Source organism: Mytilus trossulus, chromosome 13, assembly GCF_036588685.1.
Source record: "Mytilus trossulus isolate FHL-02 chromosome 13, PNRI_Mtr1.1.1.hap1, whole genome shotgun sequence".
NCBI lineage: Eukaryota > Metazoa > Mollusca > Bivalvia > Mytilida > Mytilidae > Mytilus > Mytilus trossulus.
In genome coordinates, this window is record NC_086385.1 from 23,608,801 (window position 1) to 23,636,209 (window position 27,409).

Consider the following 27,409-nt stretch of genomic DNA (forward strand, 5'->3'; position numbering starts at 1 on the left):
GTTACAACTTTAAAAGGGTTGCAGCAGTCCTATTTTAGCTGTAACAACCTTTTCGGGGTTTAAACAGTCCCTTTATGACTAACGCAACGTGTAAAGAGTTAGAACAGTTAAAAAATAACTGTTACAACCTAAAAATAGTTTTATCAATTATTTTTTAACTGTGTCAACCTTTTGAAGCGTTGTAACAGTCGATTTATGTTTGAGACAAACACTTTAAGAGTTGGGACAGTTAGAAAATAACGGACACAGTAGAATTTATCGACTGTTACAACTTTAACAGACATAAACAGTCGTAAAACAACTGTTACTGGTGTGTACAATTGTATTTTTGGCAAGTAGTGTACGTCTTCTTGAAATCCAAGCCAACGTTGGTGAGCACGAGTACAGTAATCACATGCTCCACAGGGTAGATTGTGTTTTAGCATGTTTCCAGCTGCTAATCTATTCTGTGGACAGGCTAAATCTGGCAGACGTGATAATGCGTCCGCATTTTGGTGTCTTTTACCTGGCCTGTGTTTTACCGTCATGTGATACTGGCTTAGCTCCTATAACCATCGAGCTAGTTGTCCTTGTGGTTCTTTAAAGTGCAACAACCATGTTAAACTGCTATGGTCTGTACGGACTATAAACTCTCGTCCTAAAAGGTAATGTATGTAATGTCTGGTGAATTTCACTACTGCAAGCAATTCTTTTCTCGTCGTGCAATACCGCTTTTGCTCATGGGTTAATGAAAAACTTCCATATGCAACTGGATGCTCTACACCATCTTGGACTTGAATCAACTCTGCTCCAATTGCGAAATTGGAAGCATCTGTGTCCAAAATAAACGGGTCTTTATTGTTGGGTAATGCCAATAAAGGAGTTGTTGCCAATGCCTCTACAAGTGTGTCAAAAGCCTCTTGCTCTGAGTTTCACCATTTGTACGGTTTCTTACCGGTCAATTGATACAAAGGATGGGACAGATCCGCAAAGTTCTTTATGAAAGTTCTATGATAATTGGCAAAACCTAGAAATTGTTCAACCTCTCTGGTTGTCGTAGGTACTTTCCATTTCTTCACAACTTCAACATATTCACTGCCAATGGACATACCATCTCTGTTGATTGTTCTGCCTAAAAAGTATATTTCTTTTTGAAAGAAATCACATTTCCTGGGTTTTAATTTCAGCCCATACTCTCTGAAATATTTAAAAACTGATGTTAAATTCTGTAAATGGTCCTCAAGTGTCTTTCCCATAATTAGAATATCGTCTAGGAAGGCAAGTACAACATTCCATGTTAATCCTCGAAGAACGAGATTCATTACTCTTGAATATGTCCCTGGGGCATTGCAAAGGCCAAAAACTCATTCGACCAAAGTGGAATAATCCGTATTTAGTGATGAAGGCGGACTTTTCTTTGTCTGAGTCCTTCACCTTTATCTGATAATACGCACTATTTGCGTCCAATTTTGAAAACCATTCATTTTCTGCCAAAGTGTCCAAACATTCGTCTATCAGAGGAAGTGGGTAGACATCTTTTTTCGTCACGGAATTTAATTTCCGGTAATATATACACCAGCGCACGGCGCCATCACGCTTGTACAAGTACTGGCGCAGATGCCCATTCTGATATAGATGGTTCTATTATACCTGCATCTAACAATTTGTTTAAATGGCTTTCTTCTTCTTGTGCAAAGCACATGGGTGTTCGTCTTATTCGTTGTTTGATAGAGCGCGCATCACCTGTATCAATCTCCTGTTGAATGTGGCTAAATGTTCCCAAGTCAAAATCGTCTAGTGCGAAAACATCAACAAATTCATGAAGTAAATTCGCAACTTTGGACTGTTGGTCTTTAGTGAGTTCACTGGATTTATCCAATATGATCTGTAACTGTTCCGGTAGTGTATTGTTATATCTGGCTATTCCAGTTGTTGCTACTGACGGGGCTGGCCCCGTTTCAACTACATCTGCTTCAATTGCTTCGCCTAGAAGAGTTCCCTTTTGTAAAACTATCTTGTTATGTATTACATTCAGTAAACAACTGATACATGGCAAAACACTAGCGTTGTAATAACAAATCTATCTCTTTATTAGGTTCAATTATAAAATCTGTTAACTCTGACGACAAATCTGCTCTAATTGTACAACTGAATTTGGAGGTATGACTGTTCTATGTGGAACGGTAATTTTAGCAACTCTTGCTATTTTGTTCACAGGCAGTACCAGTCGACCATCTCCATTGATGAAAAATACTAATTTTCTGCAATCTAGAATTACTTTTGCTCTAACTAGAAAGTCAAGTCCTAATAGGATGTCATTAGTAATTGGCGCAACATAAATATCTGTCCTATATGTTCTTTCACCAATTTTCATTTCGACTGGTCCCACTACAAATGCATCCATGTGCATACCACGCTCTGCTGCCTGCATTGTTGTTTTTCTTTTGATGGGTGGTTTCTTAATGAAAGATTCGAAATCTTTGTCAGAAATTATTGTCACTTCCGCTGCGGTATCTACTACCGAAATTACTGACTGTCCCTGTACCTTTAATGTGAATCGAAGCATAGATGCTGAACCTAACTGGCAAAAAGTTCGTCATAAGTGTACAGGATCTTGCATCTGTAGGTCAATTACTTGCTGTAAATCATTATCTGGCTGCGTTTTGAGCAATGGTGAATTAGACAAAGTATCTGTAGATGTTGAATTGTCACATGTTTTTAACGGGGTAACCCCCGAAACAGGTGTCTTGTTAATATCGTTTGAAATAGTGTTTAGTGTTAGGCGGTTAGGTTTGGACTGAGTCAGGGTTCCGCCCTTTAGCCCGACTCTTTCTGGTTTAAAGGATCTGTATAATTATTTGCTGTCGGCGACTGTAATTCAGGACAGTCCCGTTGTATGTGTCCAAACTGATGACAGAAATAGCAAGCCATATTTGCTAATTTCTCAGGTGGTATAGGTCGCCAGCGCCCTCTATACGGTGATTGACGCTAATTATCTTGCATATTATCTTTGTTACGCCATTGTTGGCGATAACCTTGCTTGCTGGTTTGCTGGCTAAATGGTTGGGCTGTTGACTGGACTTCATTTTGAGCAGGAAACTGTTTTGCCTGCTGTTGTTTTTGAACCAGCTGCTTAAGGTCTCCTATTTCCTGTTTATGAAATGCTTCCATCGCTGTCATTTTCTCTAGCAATGTTTCAATTTGTTTAGACAGTTCTGACTTTGTGTCCGTCTTACCAATAGCATGAACAGCTAAATTGCTTTCATAATCATTACTTCATCTTGACTTGGTTGTGGGTCACGTCTACCGGTTGGTTTACCAAATATAGCTGTGTGGTTATGTTGAAACCACTTTACCGGTCGATTGCTGCTTCAACAGATGTTGGTCTGGCTGCGGCTCCATGTTGACCAGCTTCTTTAACTGAGCATCCCTGGCATATTTTCCAGATATCTTGTGTGTACATGTAATTGTCGGGAAGATCTCTAAATGCTTTACAGGCAAACGAGAGAACTTGATCTGCCCAATCCTCCAATTTCTCATTTGCATTTTGACGTGCACTCATGAACTGCACTTGCAACGTCTCAGGCAAGTCTTGCAAGTTAAAAATTTTCTCAATTTTGTGAATTACATCAAAATAATCCACACCCTGGTCCCTGTCGATTAAATTTGCATAGCAATCACCTGCTTTGCCATGTAAACACCAACACAATTGGTCCTTTCGTTCCGTGGTAGTCCACGATAAACGGTCAGCATACCTCTGAAATTTGGTGTAAAAAGTTTTCCAGCTTAATGAACCATCATACTTCAGTCCTTTTGGTATTTCTAGGTTCTTTGATTTTGGTTTTGCTGGAAGCATTAATTGCGGTGACTCATGATAACTTACAAATGGTCTAGGTGTTTACATATTTCTGTTCATTGTTGAAATATATGCTGGGTTTGGTGTTCTCAAGGAGTATTCTGGTTCCCTGAATATCTCTGGTGACGGCATTCTGCGTTGAATTTCAGGTAAAGGTATTCTGCGTCTGATTTCTGGTGAAGGTATACGTCTTCTGTGTTGAATTTCAGGTGAAGGTATCCTACGTCTGATTATAGTTGAAGGTGTATGTGAATCTAACCTTTGATGACGTCTTGGGACTGGAACAGGCCTTTCTGCTCTAGGTTTGTGTTCATTGGGTCCTTGCTGTCATCCCACTTGTGATGTTTGCTGTTGTGGATAATTGTCTCGTGAATAATCACGTTTTTAAATGTTTTCATTGGGACCTTGCTGCCATCCCATCTGTGATGTCTGCTAATTTGGATTATGGTTACGTGAATAATCACGGTTTTCAATATTTTCATTGGGATCTTGCTGCCATCCCAACTGTGGATTATGATGCTGGGTAGCTTGGTGACGTGAATAATCACGATTGTCAATGTTTTCCTCAGCATTTAATTTAATGCTTGCTTTCGTGTACCCTAATTCATCTGTTCTATGGATGTTTTCTTGCTTAGATTGTCGATCACTAGCTAAATCTTGAACTTTATCTTGATCGTCACTCTCAGTGTGAAGTAACGACTTCTTTTCATCAGGTCTTGAGATTTTTGATGAGTACCGATGGTCTCCATGCTGCATTGTATAATCTAAAATGTAGCTCATGGCTGAACTGGGACGTGATAAATCACGCTTGACTTCCTCACGCTCAGGTTTAAGCAAATATTCATCAGAAGGTGTGTCTGAATCTGAAAAGTCATGAGTTTCTGCATCTTGTTTAGCATGTCCTGAATGAAATGCAGTTGTTTTCACCTCACCTATGTCAACATAATCCTGTAACTCATAACTGAATTGTGGCTGCGTCTAGTATTCTGGTTGCTGGGTAACCGGTGAAAAATCTATCAACTCCATCAACGCTTCAGTAATTTTCAGTCTTGGTATTTCCATAAGATGATCAGGCTGAATACTTCCAAGTGTCTCTTTCATAGACATAATCTTGTCAGCTATGACATTTCCAACACCAGGCAATAATCTTAATTCTTCATATGAACAGCTGTTGATTTTAATACATTGCTGCTGAAAAACTAATGTTGTCATGATGTTATATTAACACAATACAGTTTAATTAAATCACTGGTGGCTGAACCAGAAAAAAAGCAATGTGTATGTGCTATGTGGCTAACCACAAAAAAAACGGCTATTTTTCGGAAAATTGCTAATTTGCCCAATATTAACCTTCGCCGGTCAACTTCGCTACTTTCTGGGCAACGTTACCAATTTAATACAAACGTGAAACAATTACTCCATAAAAATTTGTAAACACTGAAATTAACGCAAGTTTTTATGCTTATTGTATATCCGTGTGCAAACACTTCATAATATACTACATGTAGCAATACGAACTCCGCAATTACACGTGACGTACTCACTTCTGTGTCTCGCTTCAAAATTCTTCTTTTTCCGCAGGAAACCCTGCTCGCCAAGCGCCAGTGATGTGATTTCCGATACAATGCAATGCTCCTTATTGTACTAACTCACCGAACATCTTCTACTAAAGCTCTGCTGTGGCAATATCTCTTGCGCTATATTCCCGCCAATACGCCAACTCTCGTTACCTGGTAACTATCCGTGATCTTATCCTGAGTAAGGTAGTTATTAATGGATCATCCCGGGAACCGGACTACGCGGTATATCTAACTATCGTACTGTCTATATAGTAATGTCACGTCCATTATACTATATTACACAACAATACTTACAGACTGTATCTAGGAACCACAGACAATACTTGCAGACTGTATATAAGAACCAGTACAATACTTACAGGCTGTATATAAGAACCACATACAATACTTACAGAATGTATCTAGTAACCACAGACAATACTTACAGACTGAATCTAGGAACATCAGGCATTACTTACAGACTGTATCTAGGAACAACAGACAATACTTACAAACTGTATCTAGGAACCACATACAATTGTTACTGACTGTAGCTAAGAACCGCATACAATGCTTACATGCTGTATATAAGAACCACAGACAATTCTTACAGACTGTATCTGGGAACCAAATACAATACTTACAGACTGTATCTAGGAACCTCAGGCATTCCTTACAGACTTCATCTAGGAACCACAGGCAATACTTACAGACTGTATCTAGGAACCAAAGACAATACTTACAGACTGTATCTAGGTACCACAGACAATATTTACATACTGTATCTAGGACTCTCAGGCATTCCTTACAGACTTTATCTAGGAACCACTGACAATACTTACAGACTGTATCTAGGAACCACAGTCAATTCTTACAGACTGTATCGAGGAACAATAGACAATACTTACAGACTGCAGTATCTAGGAACCACAGACAATACTTTACAGACTGTATCTAGAAACCCCAACCAATACTTACAGACTGTATATAGGAACCTCAGGCATTCCTTACAGACTGTATCTAGGAACAACATACACTACTAACATACTGTATCTAGGAATCATAGACAATACTTACAGACTGTATCTAGGAACCACAGACAATACTTACAAACTGTGTGTAGGAACAACAGAAAATACTTACAGACTGTATCTAGGAACCAGACAATACTTACAGACTGTATATAGGAACCACAGACAATACTTTCGGATTGTATCTAGGAACCACAGGCAAAACTTGCAGACTGTATCTAAGAATTACAGACAATAATTACAGACTGTATCTAGGAAACAAAGACAATAATTACAGACTGTATCTAGGAAACACAGACATTACTTAGACTGTATTTAGGAACCACAGACAATACTTACAGAATATATATTAGAACCTCAGACAATGCATACCAGGGTTTGCCATGGGTAAATTATTTCAATTTGCCTTAATTCATATTGTATCATCTATAGTTTTAGCTCATTGTCTCGTGTTCGTGCATTATATCTTTTATTATCTCTACTTTACTAATTGTCTCATGTGCATTTGCCTGACATCTTTCATTATCTATATTTAACTAATGGCTTTATATATCTGCTTGTATACATTCAGTAAAAGTACATTTCATAGGCAAAAAACTCATATTGACTTCTAAAAACACATAAGAGTGAACAGGCTGAAATGTCTCAACTACTTTACTGATGACCATTGATTTTATGAGTCTTATAGATTAAGGTTTCAGTTCAAGTTTTACAGACAATTCACATTTCAGATAAATCCTGTCAGTTTCTATTATGACGTACTTCTTTCGCTTTGTAAATAAACCCATGCTCTAAATCCAATACAATGTGTTTGCACATGCGTATATTGACAACTGCAAAATAATGAATTTTATCAAATTGGCATGCATTTAATATATTTCATTAACTTAAAATACTTCCAATTTATTAACTTGATGGAACTTTAGTTACATATGGTATCTGCAGCATCCAGGTCTTCTATTTTTCGAAAGATAAAGCTTTATATAAATAGACAAGAACTGTGATGAAAGGTGTTTTAAGAAAAATTATCCTGTAACATGATAAAGTGTATTGTCATGTATCATAATTCAAAACTATTAAATATTACATAAGACCCACACAAACAGCATAAACGCCGTATGTTTGAATATTTGAAAATACATTCAGACTAGATCTAGGAACATGATACTGAGAAAATCTTAGAACCACAGACATCACATGTATACAAATAGACGATTTTTCAGAAACCCATATAATTCACACAGATTGTATCCTGTCTGATCTAGTTTTACTTGGTTCAAAAAGTAAAGTCATCACTTAATAAAGAAATGCACACATGCTTAGCTACAATATTAAGTCCAATTCAGGGTTTATATTGCACTCAATTTCTTCTGTAAACAGGGCATGTGACTTTGAATATGACAGTACAACCGTGTTGAAGCAATTTTCTCTTTCGTTTTCTATCTTTTGCTGTTTTATGTTCTATATGGTGTAAATTACATTTAAACGCCATATCTATTATTGGAACAGGTTTCCTTCTGATATGCATTTTGGATAAAATAAAATCAATCAAAACATGTTTAATTAATTTTGTTCTGTATTATAAAACTTTTTTTTCTTCTAAATAAGTATATAGGTAAATGAATACAGTATCATAAATACCTGAATAAAGTTTATACAACATTTAAAGAAAATTATCTATACATCAGTGACATGCATAAAGCACAATTTATATTTATCATACATTATATTATGGTATAAAACAAAATAGACAAAAAGGTAATCAAACTACCGTAAAATATAGAGCAAGAGGTCACAAGTGGTTTTGAGGTTGTTTTTTTTTTTAAATAAAAAGACTAATTCAATATGCAGATTTATATATATTATAGACCGCACAAAATAATTAACAAATTTACCATTTTTAAAAATTATTAATGCACAAGCAATTTATTTTAGAAAGAGACAATATTTAATGCATTGTTTTTATACATTTGATAATTGTTGATTAATTAATAGTGACTTATTGACTTTCTGTCTTGTAACTCTGAATCCTTTGACTTCTTTCTGTTTTTCAACACATAACGTCAACAACCAACAAGCATCAAATATTAAATATTAAATATATTCATCATAAATTTAATTAAAATTGTTTGCAATAATGAAGTATAAGCATATCAAACATTAGAGTCCAGTCGATCTAGCAGAAATTTGACCCTAACCTTAAAGTAATTGCAACAGAAGACTTTTAAGTTTTAATCTGAAGCATTATACCCCAAATATACACATAAAAAAGTCCAACAAAATATAACTTGAGGAAGACTATAAAAATATAACGATTTTATAATGCCTATGGAGATTTGCATTGCAATGGAAGATAACTCTGCAAAAAAGGCAGAATATCAATAAAGATTGATACAAAATTATAACTTAACCGCCTCTATTCGGCAGAAGGTATTGATTATTGATATTTTAGCCGACTTTAGAGTATAACAAACAACTCTTAATGTGTTTTCATATCTTTTATCAAGCTTCAACCTAGATTTTGTAATTCATTAGTTGACCATTTATTAAATTGTTCAACATGTCAAGGTAAAGAATCTCAAATTTAATAAAAATAATTAAGCATAGATTCTTCTTTTTGTGGTTTAAAGTTTTTTTTAAACAAAGTAGATGCTGAAAAAATATACCTTACATTATCTTTTCAAAATTGTCACAAAGCCTCAAACTTGCAATTTCTTTAGTGAAAAATGTGCAAAAGAAATAGAAATACCTATAACACTTCGGTTTTGGTCAAATGGAAAGGCGCGTCTGGCGTACTAAATTATAATCCTGGTACCTTTGATAACTATTGTACATTTCATGAGCGGATGATGATATAATATAGTCAAATACTATCTTATAACTATCTTCCCTTTCCAATGTTAATTTCCATAGGAAATTAAAACTTCCCTTTCCAATGTTAATTTCCATAGGAAATTAAAATTGCTGATTTTGAGTTTTCCTCAAGTTAGATTTTATGGGACTTTTTTCTGTGTATATCTGGGGCGTAATGCTATAGATTAGAACTAACACATTTTCTATTGCAATTAGTTTGAGGTTAAGGTGGTACCCAACACTTTCACTAAAATTAATTTGGCTCGTTTAATTTTCATAAAATTTTGACAACGTATTTACTTTGACCCTATGACAATAATATAAAAATTTAAAAAATTTGAACCAAACAATTTATCAGAAAAATTACACTGGTTATTGAGCAGTTTGACAAACACTAATTTTGATCAATGAGAAGCTTAATATTCCCTTAACAACACAACGTAATTTAAACGTTTAGCTTATTATACAGAGTTATCTCCTTGTAGTGTTAGGTACCACCTTAAACCTTAGTTTGACTGGACAATTGTGTATGTTTTCTGTATTTACAACATTTAGAAATCACATTGTGAGGTATATTAAACTAGATGATAGACATGATAGATGCATTCTCTATGCAATAAAGAAAATCCCAAATAAAAAATGAGATTTAGAACTAACCTGAATTATACAAAAAGAATCACTGATGTGACACTTTCCAATGTTGTTTTTTTGTATGGAGTCTTCATAATTTTTTGTATAATGTATGCCAATATTATCTTTATTTATAGAGGCATCCATGGTAGACAGTCCTTATGGTATTTTTTTTCAAAACTTAATATAATTGGGGGAGGAATTCATACTACACATATCAAGAAGTAAAAAACACATCTGCAAGGTATTCAAGTATGACATCTTAATCTTATGTAATAAAAAAACAAAGAAAGTAACCGTACTAAAAACTTCAAATAGTTGTCCTTGGTACTCAAGTTGGAACAGGTATAACATATCTGAAAAGGAGTAATTACAAAACAGATATATCAGAAAATACATTTCCAGAATTTTACATTACTCTATAGCTATCATAGTGGTAAAACATAAACAAAAACTCAAAACTAAGTAAAATAAAACAAGTCTTCTCTGTTCTTTAAAATTGTTCTTGCCCTTCACTCTTTGACACTAGTATGTCACTAAGAAGTCTTGATCAACCTAAAAAAAGAATTGCTTTCATGTAAAATTCACAAAATCTGGTTCAATTATTGAAATAAACATTCATTTTAAATGAAACAAAATATAATTTTGAACTGTTCTGATCATATTTCTACCAGATGGCTGACTTTTCCAATGATATAATAAACTCAAATTGGAATGGTGCCTTTTTCTGATCTTCCTGTTTGGGTATGATGCAAAACATACCTTTTTTTGGTTTAAAAATATTTTACCAGTTATAATTCATTATACTACTGGGCAGATAATTACATTTATTTGATAGGTCAATTTGGTGTTTTCTTTTTTATGGACAGACGGGGTGATTTCTATATTCACCCTAAAACTTTGTTGGGTGTTTAATAACTTTGATAAAGTACAAGATTATATCATGGCAGGAGGTTTTAAACAATAATCTACAATAGATTAAGCATACAGTACAGTGTATTAACAATTATATCCAAAATATTTCATTAATTTTTTTAAATTTAGATCAGGTATCTTCTTATCTTAAAATCAAAGGAAACACAACTAAAGACAAGAACTGAGAAGACAATACAAGTTGATTGTTTTGTTCATGATACAATAGACATACCTGGTATACCTGGCATTAATATCCATCACCGACAGCAAATGGCTCAAGGTGGAGGATTTCTTTTGTTGCAAGTATTTATATTTTCGTGTTTTATTTTGCATTCAACTCCATTGTTAGAAATTACTGAGCCATTGATTATGTTATGTGACTGTAAGTTTGAACCCATCTCTGAAAAAAGATATTCATTACATGCAATATACGCCAAGTATACATTGTTTACTATGTTTATAATGAACTGACAGACACATCAAAGTATTTTACATGTAATATATCCCTAGTATAAATTGTTTTCTAGGTTTACAATTTACTGATAGTCACATCTCAGTACAATACATACAATATTTCCTAGTATGAATTGTTTTGTAGGTTGATTTGAATAGACTGATAGTCACATCTCAGTATTTTACATGCAATATGTTCCAGGTATAAATTGTTTTCTAGGTTTAAAGGAGACCCATAGTCACATCTCAGTATTTTACATGCAATATTTACCCGGTGTAAATTGTTTTCTAGGTTTAAAAGAGACCCATAGTAACATTTCAGTATTTTCCATGCAATATTTGCCGGGTATTAATTGTTTTCTAGGATTATAGGAGACCCATAAACACATCTTAGTATTTTACATGCAATATTTGCCAGGTATAAATTGTTTTTTAGGTTTAAAGGAGACCCATAGTCACATCTCAGTATTTTACATTAAATATTTACCCGGTAGAAATTGTTTTCTAGGTTTAAAAGAGACCTATAGTCACATTTCAGTATTTTCCATGCAATATTTGCCGGGTATTAATCATGTTAATTGTTTTCTAGGATTATAGGAGACCCATAGTCACATCTCAGTATTTTATGTGCAATATTTTCCAGGTATAAATTGTTTTCTAGGTTTATAGGAGACCCATAGTCACATCTCAGGATTTTACATGCAATATTTGCCCGGTATTAATTGTTTTCTAGGATAATAGGAGACCCATAGTCACATATAGTTACATTACTCTATAGCTATCATAGTGGTAAAACATAAACAAAAACTCAAAACTAAGTAAAATAAAACAAGTCTTCTCTGTTCTTTAAAATTGTTCTTGCCCTTTACTCTTTGACACTAGTATGTCACTAAGAAGTCTTGATCAACCTAAAAAAAGAATTGCTTTCATGTAAAATTCACAAAATCTGGTTCAATTATTGAAATAAACATTCATTTTAAATGAAACAAAATATAATTTTGAACTGTTCTGATCATATTTCTACCAGATGGCTGACTTTTCCAATGATATAATAAACTCAAATTGGAATGGTGCCTTTTTCTGATCTTCCTGTTTGGGTATGATGCAAAACATACCTTTTTTTGGTTTAAAAATATTTTACCAGTTATAATTCATTATACTACTGGGCAGATAATTACATTTATTTGATAGGTCAATTTGGTGTTTTCTTTTTTATGGACAGACGGGGTGATTTCTATATTCACCCTAAAACTTTGTTGGGTGTTTAATAACTTTGATAAAGTACAAGATTATATCATGGCAGGAGGTTTTAAACAATAATCTACAATAGATTTAGCATACAGTACAGTGTATTAACAATTATATCCAAAATATTTCATTAATTTTTTTGAATTTAGATCAGGTATCTTCTTATCTTAAAATCAAAGGAAAGACAACTAAAGACAAGAACTGAGAAGACAATACAAGTTGATTGTTTTGTTCATGATACAATAGACATACCTGGTATACCTGGCATTAATATCCATCACCGACAGCAAATGGCTCAAGGTGGAGGATTTCTTTTGTTGCAAGTATTTATATTTTCGTGTTTTATTTTGCATTCAACTCCATTGTTAGAAATTACTGAGCCATTGATTATGTTATGTGACTGTAAGTTTGAACCCATCTCTGAAAAAAGATATTCATTACATGCAATATACGCCAAGTATACATTGTTTTCTATGTTTATAATGAACTGACAGACACATCAAAGTATTTTACATGTAATATATCCCTAGTATAAATTGTTTTCTAGGTTTACAATTTACTGATAGTCACATCTCAGTACAATACATACAATATTTCCTAGTATGAATTGTTTTGTAGGTTGATTTGAATAGACTGATAGTCACATCTCAGTATTTTACATGCAATATGTTCCAGGTATAAATTGTTTTCTAGGTTTAAAGGAGACCCATAGTCACATCTCAGTATTTTACATGCAATATTTACCCGGTGTAAATTGTTTTCTAGGTTTAAAAGAGACCCATAGTAACATTTCAGTATTTTCCATGCAATATTTGCCGGGTATTAATTGTTTTCTAGGATTATAGGAGACCCATAAACACATCTTAGTATTTTACATGCAATATTTGCCAGGTATAAATTGTTTTTTAGGTTTAAAGGAGACCCATAGTCACATCTCAGTATTTTACATTAAATATTTACCCGGTAGAAATTGTTTTCTAGGTTTAAAAGAGACCTATAGTCACATTTCAGTATTTTCCATGCAATATTTGCCGGGTATTAATTGTTTTCTAGGATTATAGGAGACCCATAGTCACATCTCAGTATTTTATGTGCAATATTTTCCAGGTATAAATTGTTTTCTAGGTTTATAGGAGACCCATAGTCACATCTCAGGATTTTACATGCAATATTTGCCCGGTATTAATTGTTTTCTAGGATAATAGGAGACCCATAGTCACATATCATTATTTTACATGGAATATTTGCCTAGTATAATCTGTTTTCTAGGTTTATAGGGGACCCATAGTCACATCTCAGTTTTTTATGTGCAATATTGTCCAGGTATAAATTGTTTTCTAGGTGTATAGGAGACCCATAGTCACATCTCAGTATTTTACATGCAATATTTGCCCGGTATTAATTGTTTTCTAGGATAATAGGAGACCCATAGTCACATATCATTATTTTACATGGAATATTTGCCTGGTATAATCTGTTTTCTAGGTGTATAGGAGACCCATAGTCACATATCATTATTTTACATGGAATATTTGCCTGGTATAATCTGTTTTCTAGGTTTATAGGAGACCCATAGTCACATATCATTATTTTACATGGAATATTTGCGAGGTATAAATTGTTTTCTATGTTTATAGGAGACCCATAGTCACATCTCAGTATAATACATGCAATATTTGTGAGGTATAAATTGTTTTCTATGTTTATAGGAGACCCATAGTCACATCTCAGTATAATACATGCAATATTTGCGAGGTATAAATTGTTTTCTTTGTTTATAGGAGACCCATAGTCACATCTCAGTATAATACATGCAATATTTGCGAGGTATAAATTGTTTTCTAGATTTATAGGAGACCTATAGTCACATCAGTATTTTACATGCAATATTTGCCAGGTATAAATTGTTTTCTAGATTTAAAGGATACCCATAGTCACATCTCAGTATTTATTTACAACCATTGTGTCGATGCCACTGCTGTTAGAGATTTATTTCCCCGAGGGTATCACAAGCCCAGTAGTCAGCACTGTTTGTGCTGACATGAATTATCATTGATATTGTTATATTTATAAATCAACTGTTTACAAAATTTTGATTTTTTGGAAAAACTAAGGCTTTTCAACCTCAGGCATAGATTACCTTAGCTGTATTTGGCAAAACTTTTAGGAATTTTGGTCCTCAATGCTCTTTAACTTCGTACTTTTTTGGTCTTTTTAACTTTTTTGGATTCGAGCGTCACTGATGAGCCTTTTGTAGATGAAACGCGCGTCTGGCGTATATATAAGATTTAGTCCTGGTATCTATGATGAGTTTATTTACAGGCAATATTTGCCCGGTATAAATTGTTTTCCAGGTTAAAAGAAGACCCATAGTCACATCTCAGAATTTTACATGCAATATTTGCCTGGTATAAATTGTTTTCTAGGAATAAAGGAGACCCATATTCACATCTCAGTATTTTACATGCTATATTTGCCCGGTATAAACTGTTTTCTATGTTTAAAGGTGAACCATAGTCACATCTCAGTATTTTATATGCAATATTTACCCTGTATATTGGTATACATTGTTTTCTAGGCTTATAGGAGACCAATAGTCACATCTCAGTATTGAACATCCAATATTTGCCCGGATTACATTGTTTTCTAGGTTTAAAGGAGACCCATAGTCACACCTCAATATTTTACATACAATATTTGCTCGATATAAATTGTTTTCTAGGTTTAAAAGATACCCATATTCACATCTCAGGATTTTACATGCAGTATATATTTGCCCGGTATTAATTGTTTTCTAGGTTTAAAGGAGACCCATAGTCACACCTCAAAGTTTTACATGCAATATTTGCAATTGCCCAGTATAAATTGTTTTCTAGGTCTAAAGGATACCCATAGTCACATCTGGGAATTTAATATGCAGTATTTGTCCGAAATAAGTTGTTTTCTAGGTCTATAGGAGACCCATAGTCACATCTCAGTATTTTACATGCAATATTTGCGTGGTATAAATTGTTTTCTAGGTTTAAAGGAGACCCATAGTCACATCTCAGTAGTTAACATGCAATAGATGCCTGTTATAAATTGTTTTCTGTGTTTAAAGGAGACCTGTAGTCACATCTTAGTATTTTACATGCAGTATTTGCCCGGTATAAATTGTTTTCTAGGTTTATAGGAAACCCATAGTCACATCTCAGTATTTTACATGCAATATTTGCCCGGTATAAATTGTTTTCTAGGATTATTGGAGACCCATAGTCACATCTCAGTATTAAATATGCAATATTTTCGAGGTATAAACTGTTTTCTAGGTTCATAGGAGACCCACAGTCACATCTCAGTATTTTACATGCAATATTTGAGATATATTGTTTTTTAGGTTTATAGGAGACCAATAGTCACATCTCAGTATTTTACATGCAGTATTTGCCTGGTATAAATTGTTTTCTAGGATTATAGGAGGCACATAGTCACATCCCAGTATTTTATATACAATATTTGCCTGGTATAAATTGTTTTCTATGTTTATAGGAAACCCATAGTCACATCTCAGTATTTTACATGCAATATTTGCCAGGTATAAATTGTTTTCTAGGATTAAGGCACTGCATGAAATGATGCATTTATTAGAAAATTATATCCATATAAAAGCTAATATATATTTAAAATATATCATTAGTATAATCTATTTGAAAATATCTTATTTACACCGTATTTACTTTAAGTTTAATATAACCAATAAACTTTTAAGAATAAACCCAATTTACATATATTTTTAAAGTTGTATAAATCTAAAATTTATTTTCTTTTAAATTGCAGTAAACCTATTTAAATGAGAAATTTAAATTAGGGAAAATTTAAGTAAATTTAATAAAATTAGAAATTTAAAGCAGAACAAATGTCTTTATTTTTCTGATTTAAACCATTTACTGTGAATAAAATTTCAAGTTTACAAATGCAATAATGAAAATAAACTTATTATATACTAAATTAAATATTGTTAAATTTTCGTAAATTTGAAAATTATTCATATGTAATTGCCAGTAAATTTAATATTTAATATCAATTTATTACCCGCAATAAACTGTTTCAAATGTTCTAAGTAACTTCTTACTTCCTTTTTTGTTTGTTTGTTTGTTTGTTTGTTCGTTTGTTGGTTTTTTTACGATTGCTAGAAGCGTTTAAAGGGGGAAGGGGTGTGTGCAAATATGTTGATAGTTTGATGATTTACAAATCTACAAGATTCACAATTAACAAGAGTGTTTGTATTTTTATAAAGATGGTTAAGTGAGACTTAGGCCATAACCTCTTGCACAAATTTGCTGTACTATATGGCTGTAAAAGTTTCAAGCTTCAGGTGTATCTTGACTTGCTAAACGCTTTTATGTCATTTATCGTTTTTTGTTCAGGAATGAGGTAAAAAAGAAAAAAAAAGAGTTGCATTTTGCGTCACATGTTGTAAACGTTAAAAAACGTTAAAAAAAGACACCGACACTTTGACTCAGCAAAAGGTAATTCGATCAATCAGTAATCAGAAGACTCTGGACTATGAATCTTAGAAAAGACTGCACTGAGAACATTTTCACATCAAACAATTAGAATCACGAAATTGCAACGATAAACACCAAAATCGAGCAGCACACCTATATCAAAGTTCCGATACTCAAGAAGTACATTTTGTAATATAAAACTCTGAAATTATATTTTTCTTATTTACACAAGAAGCCCCGGAACAAGCTATTTACAAGTATAAATAATAAAGTAAATACACTTTATGTGGTCATATTCTTTATTATACACATTCAAATGGCTACATGTTTGAAGAAGTGTTACATATTTGGCATCCCATTCTGATCAAACCTTATTTTGATAAATATAAATCTAAACAAACTGAAAACGTGTTCATTATATTTCTATATTCATTTTTTACATTAAATTTATGATTTCATTTTTTCGAGAAGTCAGCGTATTTATAAAAACCATAAAAATAAATGTAATGAATTTTGTGAATTGATTAATAGTTTTAGTGGACAAAAATGATAAGACAAAACAAATGAATAACACATCATAATCAATGACATACACTTGCTAAATTTCATTTAAAAATAAACATGTACATTATTGAAAGAATAGATCCAAGCGAACAAAATTTTACAAAAAATAAACAATTGTGTACACAATTGTAAATATGTTTGTGTGCAGCGCGTGTGTGTCAATCCGCCGCTTCCCTTTCCCACCAAGCATATCAAATGGTTTTACGTTAAGGGAGAATGACCCGTGGTTCTTTTCATGTTTAGCTGAAACTGAATATAAACACAATTTAATAAAATGAAACGAGACGGCAACATAAGTTCAAATTAATTCGTCGTAATAAGTTAAACAAGACCATGTATGCATGTCAAAATGTTTATTAGTACATGTACATGTATCTGAAATGAATGATGGTCAAAACTCCATATCACCTTAGCCAAACATCCACTCCAGTCCCTTGGGCTTTTTGGGACACGGTCTATCTGAAGGCTCCCCGACTGTTCTTTTGGATTTTAATCTCTTCCCCTGAGCATTTAACATACGATCGTATTTTCTATCCAAACGCTGTATCAGCTGTTTAAACTCTGTCGACACCCACGACAGAGGACGTGTAACGAAGATAGAATCGTCCTCAGAATCGGAATCTTCTGAGGACATGCTTTCAATCTCCAATGCTTTCATGAACCTTTCCTCCTCCTTTGGATCAATTTTTCTTTCTTTTAGGGTTCTTCTTCGGTTGATAAATTTCTGAAAAACGATACATATGTACAGTATACCTTAAATTTTAAACTCAGAAGATGGTGAAAAGTAAATACCACTTGATGTATAATTTGGATTATTTCCCTTGCATCACTATCAACAAACGAAATTGAAATCGCTATAAATAACGAATTATTAAGTATTGGTACCTTGTACAGTTGTTTTCGTATATAGCATAGACGTATCATCGGGGACACTTAACTCGGATTAAATTAAACAGTGTGATTTTAGGGTAAAATGGGTCCCCCTCTTTTACAGATTTTAAACAAGGCGCTCTCCTTTTATTCAGAAAAATCCGGACCCGTCTCTGAGTAAGCGATTTGTTAAAATGGTAATTTTCTCATTTACAAAAAAATATTTACCTATGAAAACCATGAATTAACCATAATATACGGAAATGATACATGAACCTTCAAATCTCTTAATCAAACTGCCTACAACAAATTGATTACGTTTAATTCATTTGAACTCATCAAAAGCATCAAACATCTCCTTACTGTTATATAAGTTTCAATGTGTCTTTAATCAATCTTTATTGAAATTCCTATCTTAAGAATAATTATCGCCGATGTTTATTCCTTATCCAGATGACTAAAACTGTCTCAAGTGTTTATTTAGTACATACCCTGTGTTTTCGGCCATAGAGAACCATTTTTCTATTATGTTCTTCCTTTTTCCCTGTTAACTCCATTATCTCCTTCTGTTTAACAGAATTGAAATACGTTTCAATCCCACCTGCAGAAAAAAAGAACTATGTGAAAATATCAAACCTAAAATTAATACTTCAGTGACAAAGCCTACATGAAATAATAAAAAAAACAACAGAATAACGCCTCGAACACCAGTACAGTTTGAATTAAAGGTCCATACATGTTACGCATTGATAAACAAACTGAGGAGGGTTGGGATCCCGCCAATATTTCAGGAGCCAGTGATTCATTGTGTATATGTTACATTTTTGTTTTTCGTTCATTTTCTGTACGTAAATTAGGCTGTTAGTTTTCTCGTTTGAATTGTTATACATTGTCATTTCGAGGCCTTTTATAGCTGATTATGCGGTATGGGCTTTGCTCATTGTTTAAGTCCGTACGGTAACCTATAGTTGTTAATATCTGTGTAATTTTGGTCTCTAGTGGAAAGTTGTCTCATTTGCATTACCACATCTTCTTTTTTATATAAAAAGTTAAAAGTTGAGGGATTTTAGAGCATGTGTATTCTGTTGCTATAGTTAAGCGTCCTTAAGTTCAAAGGACACAAACCGAAACTATACCGACTACGTCGGAAAAAAAGCGATGTAGTAATGACAATTAATCACTTAGGGTAAAGAAAGAAATCGGATACTGTCGTAAATTGACGGCCATTTGATATTCATGGAGTAATTTGGGGATGATCGAATCATTCTTTTCACTTTTTACTAAGCGCGTTTATTTGATATTGTTTTTGTTGTTTTGTTTGTTTTGGTGTTTGGTTGGATTTTTTTTTTTGATGGGGGGGGAGGGGGGGGTGGGGTCGTTTGAAAAAAGTAATTCCCAATCCACCATACAATCATAACTTTAGGAAACAAGTGATAAAACGCATTGGATAGGTAACTTTGATCTTCTATAACGACTGTTACAAAATATTATAAGTATAAGTGCTGCAGCTATAGATGTACTTACACCTGAACACAGTCACCCTCTTCAACAGTTTGATGCTGACCCTTCACATAGATCAAAATCGCCTCTGTCATTGCTTTATTTTCTTCAGAATTGCATCTTTGAATATAAGAATATGTTCATCATCAATTTCCTTATTTTGAAATTAAACTCATATAGTTCGTTTATTGATACTTTAAACATACTTGTAACAGAAAGAAAAAATATGGACTAGCCTTCCTTGTCCTTTATATTAAAAAAAAAGAATTGTCACTATACATGTAGGTGCATTTACGTTGCATACAGGGGACACTTAATTAAAAGGCAGGCTATACAGTTCATAAAAGGCAGAAACGTTTTGATTTGATAACAAAATATTTTAAAAAAATAAATAAATAAAAAAAATAACATCCATCCGTACATTGCTATACTTTTGTTTGGCAACATATAGGTACAGCGACTCCTTGGACGCAATAGAACGACCATAATCCACATCATTGAATGAGGAATCGGATGGTATATGATTGCTTTAATTTTTAATAAATATGCCGCGTTAAGTCTAAGCCAGCAATTTCTCTGTTTTCTATAAGGAAAGTGCTCTTCCGTCCCACTGCCCAAGCAAGTTCTTAAAAGGTCTTCAGATGTCAAAGTCATCTCGGACTAGGTATTCGATTGCTGTTTTAAGATACATGTTATACTCACTTAAGTACTGTACCGGCTGCAGTTTTTGTGGTCCACTTTAACCGAGTTTTTTCCTAAAAAAATATTCTGATCAAGCAGATGTAAAAAAAAATGTTAGACAAAAAAAAAAATCTCCCCTCCCTTTGAAGTTAAATGGTTGCTCCCTAAACACAAGTGTTACAATGTTTACCATTACGAAATTAAAGGGATCGTTAACTTCATTTTGTTTTTATTGTATACACTAGAACACATCCGCGATATCACAGGTCCTGACCGCAAAGACACCTCCAATATATATGTATATCCACAGCCAGCAAAGTGATAACTTCCTAGAATTCAAACTGTAGAATAATTTACCCGAACAGCTTATACCCAAGATGGGACAGATGGACAGAAAGATAAAAGGACAGAAGGAAAAATTGACCCCTGATTACTATGCTTGTCTTTATGTCTTTATAATGTATACTTTTCATTTTGTTTAGCTATATACAACTATGTCGATGTGCTAAAAAATAACTTTTAAACACAAATGTCTTAGCTATAGGAAACGACTATCGCCTCCGGGTGCGATAATTTCTCGCTGCATTGTCTGCTCTATGGTCGGGTTGTTGTCTCTTTGACACATTAACCATTTCCATCTCAATTTTATTCAATTATAAGCAATAATGAAAATTGATAAATTAAATTTCATTATTTTAAGGCCAAAGTTACCGGACCTAAGCCCAATTAAAATAGCACGGGGAAGTCATAAGAAGCAAATATTATAAAAGCACATTTGTCCTTTATAAAACTCGCAAATATCTAATTGAAAAAGCTCAAATTTCTTATGAAAAAGCGCAAATATCCTGCGCCGTATTGTATAGAAGATACATGTATGTCTGTCAGTTAAATAAATTCTTTGAAGGTTTAACAGAAATGCTGACGTTGAAAAAGAGAAAATAACCCCAAAAATGAATCTAACTGGTGATGACATCACTAGACATGTGAGATAAGGATTAGTTTTGTTACATAATTTTTACTTTATTATTTTAAGTTTCAATCATACAAAAGAAACATGAGAAATACAGAGGGATTTGGAATTAATAAGAATTGATATAAATCCGTTCCTCAAAGAAGGATTGTTATATCTAGATTTTGGCGACTTTAGTTGCAGTCAACAAATAGCAAATTGTAAAACTGCATGTACAGTAAATATTAAAACTGTTTGTGTTGGTTAGAGACACATTTGTAATGATGATGACTTGTAAACTAAGACCGTGTTCACATCAAACGCTATGTACAGTAAACATGTTTACATTTGGTTTAATGTAATGTACACGGTGACGTCCCATTAGTCCGACAACTATTATTCCGACAGTCCATTATTCCGACAGCCTAATACTCCGAAAGCCCACTATTCCGAAAACCCATTACTCCGACAATGCATCTGTCTTGTGTGTATGCATGGATAAATTTTCTTTAAGAAAGATACTATACCAATTTTGAAAAAGGACGCATACGGTCCAGACCGTACGCGTACGGTCCAAATACTCATACGGTCTGGAACATATATATAGAAAGTATTCCGGAAATACCTTAGTCTAGTGTAATATATATACGGAGTTATTTCTTAAAATATGTTATTACATAAACGTAATAAAACAGACAGGCAAGAAATTAGTTAATAATGATACCCTGATACTTGACTTGATAAGTGTCTAAATTATGGGTTCTCGGAGTATTGGGCTGTCGGATCAATGGGTTGTCGGACTATTGGGTTGTCGGACTAATGGGTTGTCGGACCAATGGGCTGTCGGACTAATGCGCTGTCGGAATAATGGCGTGTCATGTACATTAGTTTCACATTAAATCTGTTCACATCTATACACCTTGTTTAGCTACATGTACAAAATATTTGTTCACACTTGTAAACTATGTGTCATTTAGATGTTCATTTAGATGTTCATTAGTGCGGGAATTTCTCGCTACATTGAAGACCTGTTGGTGACCTTCTGCTGTTGTTTTTTTTATTTGGTCGGGTTGTTGTCTCTTTGACACATTCCCCATTCATTCTCAATTTTATTTTTATTACCTAGAACCGAATTCAGATTTTCGAACAGCTTTTCTAGCAGTTAGGGAACGACCATTTGTCTTTAAAAAAAGGGGGGATGAATTTGCCGACAATTTGATTAAAAAAAATCGGATCATTCAGATGATAAGAATGAACAAATATTCTGAATCCAAAGTTTTCCCATACATTATAGTGTTAAATATTGAATTGGTACCATCGAAAACAATAACTAATTATAAACTTTCGCGCGAAAAAAAATCAGTCTCAGAACCATTGACACTATTATTTAGAGAAAATATTTTCCAAAAAAAGTGTGGATGTTGTATGAGAACATTTGATTTGATAACTTCCAGTATACAATTTTTTTTTAGAAAAATCAGTCATTTCTTATTGAAATTCATATTAGAAATTTTAATATATAAATATAAAGATAAAATACTAAAAACACATATTTTGTTTTTAATTTTTTGCATTGCAAAAACTTTAAAAGGAAATTAAAGGGGGGACCTTGTGTATATAAAATTCAAACGTCAGAAGATTTTGCCACTAGCTGATTTTGATAACAATTTATTTATGTAGAACAGTACTTTTACAATACATAATACACATGTGGTTATTTCTGGTCTTATCTTAGATGTTGTGGTAATCCGAAGATTTCCTGCTGTGATGACAGATAAACAAGTGTTTGGATTAATGGTTTGCCAATAAGCTGTTAATTCAGGCTATTTTGCTGAAGAAACTCAAAATCTGGCGTTTTTCCTATAACTGTAAAGTTGACTTCCTAGATTTGTCGTTTTTACTCAGGGCGGCTAACAAACTGGACCTCGTTCTTTTATATAGATATCAAAAGTAAACATATTAATTAAATAAATGCACAGCCAGTTATCTAATCTTATCAGATTAAGTAATTACACCCATTAATTTTATTCAGTTGGAATGCAGATGCTAGACTATAATAATTACAGTTTTGTAACGACCTTGACTGGCTTTAATGCCCTTGCAAAAGTTTAATATTTTTTTTTATTAATATGCATTATGATTTTATGGGAAAAAGGGTCTTCAAATTTTCAGAAAAACATAAAAAAAAGTATTTTATTTCCTGTACTTTCCAGGTATGCATTTATATGTTACGGACCATGTTGAGTTTGTATAGCGGGGGACTAGTATCAAAATCGTGTTTGAATGCAATCGCATAAATTATTTATTCGATGGCATAATTCATTTCTGCGATTGCATAAATATTTATGCGATGGCAAACATAATTATGCGATGGCACAAATGGCGTCTTATGCAATCGCCTGATTAATTTTTCAATTGCACAATTTTATTTATGCAATAGCATAATTATATATGAGATCGCATTAATATAAATGCAATCCCAAAAATGTTTATGCAATCGCATAATTACATTTACGGTATGGCAAAAATGTTCGCATCTACAATCTAACGGAACGGTCATTTTCTTCCATTCGGGGGATGGGAGGCAGCAGGGGAATACTTCTGATTTTTCGTCATGTCCCTACTTTATATAGGCATTAAAATTTACCTCCCCCCTCCCCCCAAAATCATAATTTCTACTAACCGGATGACTTATGCAAATTGTGCAAACCTACTCAGTTTGCTTTATAATGTGGAATTCTGAATGCATTTATTTTATCTATCATATCTTCATATATTTTTTCCTACATGCATGCCTTTATATTCACAACTTGTATTTGAAGCTGTCTTTACTCATGGTAGATGTTATATGCGGTGAAATCTGTGGCATGCAATTGAGTGGGACCCCTTATGAAGAGACTTATTATGGTCTCATAAAACATCTCAAATTTTAAGGAGATTCCCGATTTTACTTAAATCAATTCAAAAATTCTACAGAGAAACTTAGTCTTGCTGAAGAATATCTTAATTTAGAAGTTTATGAATACCTGTACACACTTTCAAAATAACCAATTTATATAAAATGGTATATAGACATATTCTTAGAGGCATGATATTTGTATTAGTTGTTAGTGTCTTTGAAATAGCTGTCAGGTAACTGCGAGTACTCTCGGATCTGTTCATTGTTTCTTTTTGTGTCGGGATGTACAAGTACCCGGCCACGTCCACTTGTAATTTTTGTCTATCTGATGAGTTAAGCCTTTTTCAACTGATTTTTATAGTTCGTTCTTATGTTGTACTGTCATACCACTGTCCCAGGTTAGTGAGAGGGTTGGGACCCCGCTAACATGTTTAACCCCGCCACATTATTTATTTATGTGCCTGTCCCAAGTCAGGAGCCTGTAATTCAGTGGTTGTCGTTTGTTTATGTGTTATACGTATTTGTTTTTCGGACATTTTTTACCTAAATAAGGCCGTTAGTTTTCTCGTATGAATGGTTTTACATTGTCTTATTGGGGTCTTTTATATCTGACTATGCGGTATGGGCTTTGCTCATTGTTGAAGGCCGTACGGTGACCTATAGTTGTTTATGTTTGTGTCATTTTGGTCTTTTGTGGGTAGTTGTCTCATAGGCAATCATACCACATCTTCTTTTTTATATCAAAAGATACAAGAATTAAAATGATGTACGCCAGACACGACTTCAGTAGATACAAAAAAGCAGCAGTGACGCTCGAATAAAAAAGTTAAAAGTCTAAATACATTACAAAGTTAAGGAATCTATTCCTTGGGTAGACAATCCGTAGCTTTTCGAAAAGGTCAAAGTTAATAATAGGACTCAAAAAAGAAACAAAAAAGAAACAACTCAAGGTCAGAATAGAAATGATGACCGTGCTTGAAAGTCACATGGGAAGCTCTTTCTGTCATGTCCTGAATTTAGATAACAAAAACGAAAATAAGCTTTCACGAGTAAATTTAATAGTATTGCATGCAAGTAGTATCTTAGCGCACGAAATAGTAAATAGAAAGCATCTCACTGATACTCAGGAAAAGAATTTGCATCAACACATATCTTAAACATATAGTTGAATTCGAATGTCAAACGGTCTACATTAAATGTTGTGACTCATGATTCATTGACATTTTATACGGAATTTTTGAGAACGCAAATCGATAGTGTGCTTTTGAAATGTGATCTATAACGTAAATGAATCAAGAGGTGTAGGATCGTTGGTCAACACAATGAATGCAATTTTCAAAACCGTACCATATAGCACAAATATGTAGATGCTATACGATTAAACTATTAAAACAAACAAACAAACAAAAATTTAATATAACAACCTGTTAAGACCTGTAAAAACGACAGAAAACTTTCGAGACGTTCCGAGTATTTTATTCTGACTTCCGGTCGAGAGATATTGAGTGGCCCATAGACACATCCAAAACTCGCCAATATATAAGCATGAACCCCTCAGGGGGTTCATGCAAAAAAATTACGGATCCGATATAATTGCCATTGAGAAAACTTTCAGCAAGAGACCAAATGAGACAGAAACTTAGAGCTATGGGTCACTATGCGACCTTCAACAATGAGAAAAGCCTATACCACTTAATCAGCTATAAATAGCCCCGACATTACAAATGCACTAAATTCAAACGAGAAAACTAACGACCTTATTTTTGTACAAAAAAAGATTTGAAAAACAAATATGTAACACATCAACAAACGACCACCACTGAATTACAGGCTCCTGACTTGGGACAGGCACATTCATATAGAATGTGACGGTGTTAAACATGTTAGCGGATAAATCCTCCCCCAACCTGGAACAATGATGTAACAGTACAATCAACATAAGTTCGTTTTCTTTGTTGTATCATTAAACACACAACTTATCAGTTGTCTTTTGTACAGCAAAAGCAAGCATACGACATGAAAATAACACTAGCAAGCCTCACCACTTCTCTCGACATTGACACAAATGGCCTTGTATATAGGTTAATATCCATGGTGATAGAGATAAAAGAAAATCAGTTAAAGCTCAAATTTGGATGTTTTTTCTCCATCTTACTTAGGGTCAAACAGGATTACCAAGGCCTCTAGTTCAACATTTACTATGACAAAACGAAACGGGATGGTCGCCATTGGTCGGTCTGGATACTTTAGCAACTTAAGTACTCTAACATTATATTCACGATTGAAGGGTACACAGACTTTTAAATAAATGAAAATATGAGACTTTAGTTTTCCATTTCTTTAAAAATTTTGCAGTGATTTCATCTGAATTCAATTATCATTTGAAAATGCTTTGATAAAAAGTGTATTTCCCTATTTATTATTTTACAAAGAACCAATGTACATTTATAATAACATCACTCTGTTTCTTAATATTTACACTGAGAAATAGTATAAGTAAAGCTGTCTTTATTTTTTCAGCGAGAATGTCAAAAAGAGACCAGCCTGTGTCAACGGCTCATTTGGAATTTCAGAGGAAACGAGGAAAGAAAGAATGTCCTGGTTGTAATGACATATTTGGGAAGCAGCATTTCGAAAATCATCGGCTTAAATATTATAATAACAGTATATAGCACTGTAGTAGTAAGACATTGAAAAGTCAGGAAACTTCGATAGATGACAACCAAGAAACCGCAAGCCCCTATTTGGCATCATCAGCTGATGAAAATGACCGACCATTAATTTCTATTATAAAGGCAAAATTAAAAAGCAATTTGCAGGCGCTTAACCACGACTCAGATGAATCCGACAGCGAAGAAGAAGAAATTTGGGACAATGTAACGATCGCAGACATTGATTCTGATTTCAACACAGGGGACGATGCACGTCAATTTCA

At 33.5% G+C, this 27,409-nt stretch overlaps 1 protein-coding gene across 1 annotated transcript; it reads right to left on the reverse strand.

Annotated features, from left to right (window-relative positions):
- Positions 1-1,570: 1,570 nt before the first annotated feature.
- LOC134694174 (uncharacterized) lies at positions 1,571-3,159 on the reverse strand. The gene is made up of 3 exons (XM_063555173.1): positions 2,997-3,159; positions 2,258-2,556; positions 1,571-1,993 (listed from the first exon to the last, which is right to left on the reverse strand). The coding sequence occupies exons 1-3, from the start codon at positions 3,157-3,159 to the stop codon at positions 1,571-1,573; spliced, it is 885 nt and encodes a 294-aa protein (XP_063411243.1).
- Between the last annotated feature and the right edge of the window lie 24,250 nt (positions 3,160-27,409).

What these genes read in the sequence shown, in the direction of transcription:
- LOC134694174 (XM_063555173.1), bottom strand. Translation starts at nt 3,159, where the DNA reads ATGACAGCGATGGAAGCATTTCATAAACAGGAAATAGGAGACCTTAAG. An exon ending in AGGTTATCGCCAACAATGGC is followed by an intron (nt 2,557 to 2,996) that starts GTAACAAAGATA and finishes TTTGCCAGTTAG; the next exon opens with GTTCAGCATCTATGCTTCGA. An exon ending in ACTTTCTAGTTAGAGCAAAA is followed by an intron (nt 1,994 to 2,257) that starts GTAATTCTAGAT and finishes ATACATAACAAG; the next exon opens with ATAGTTTTACAAAAGGGAAC.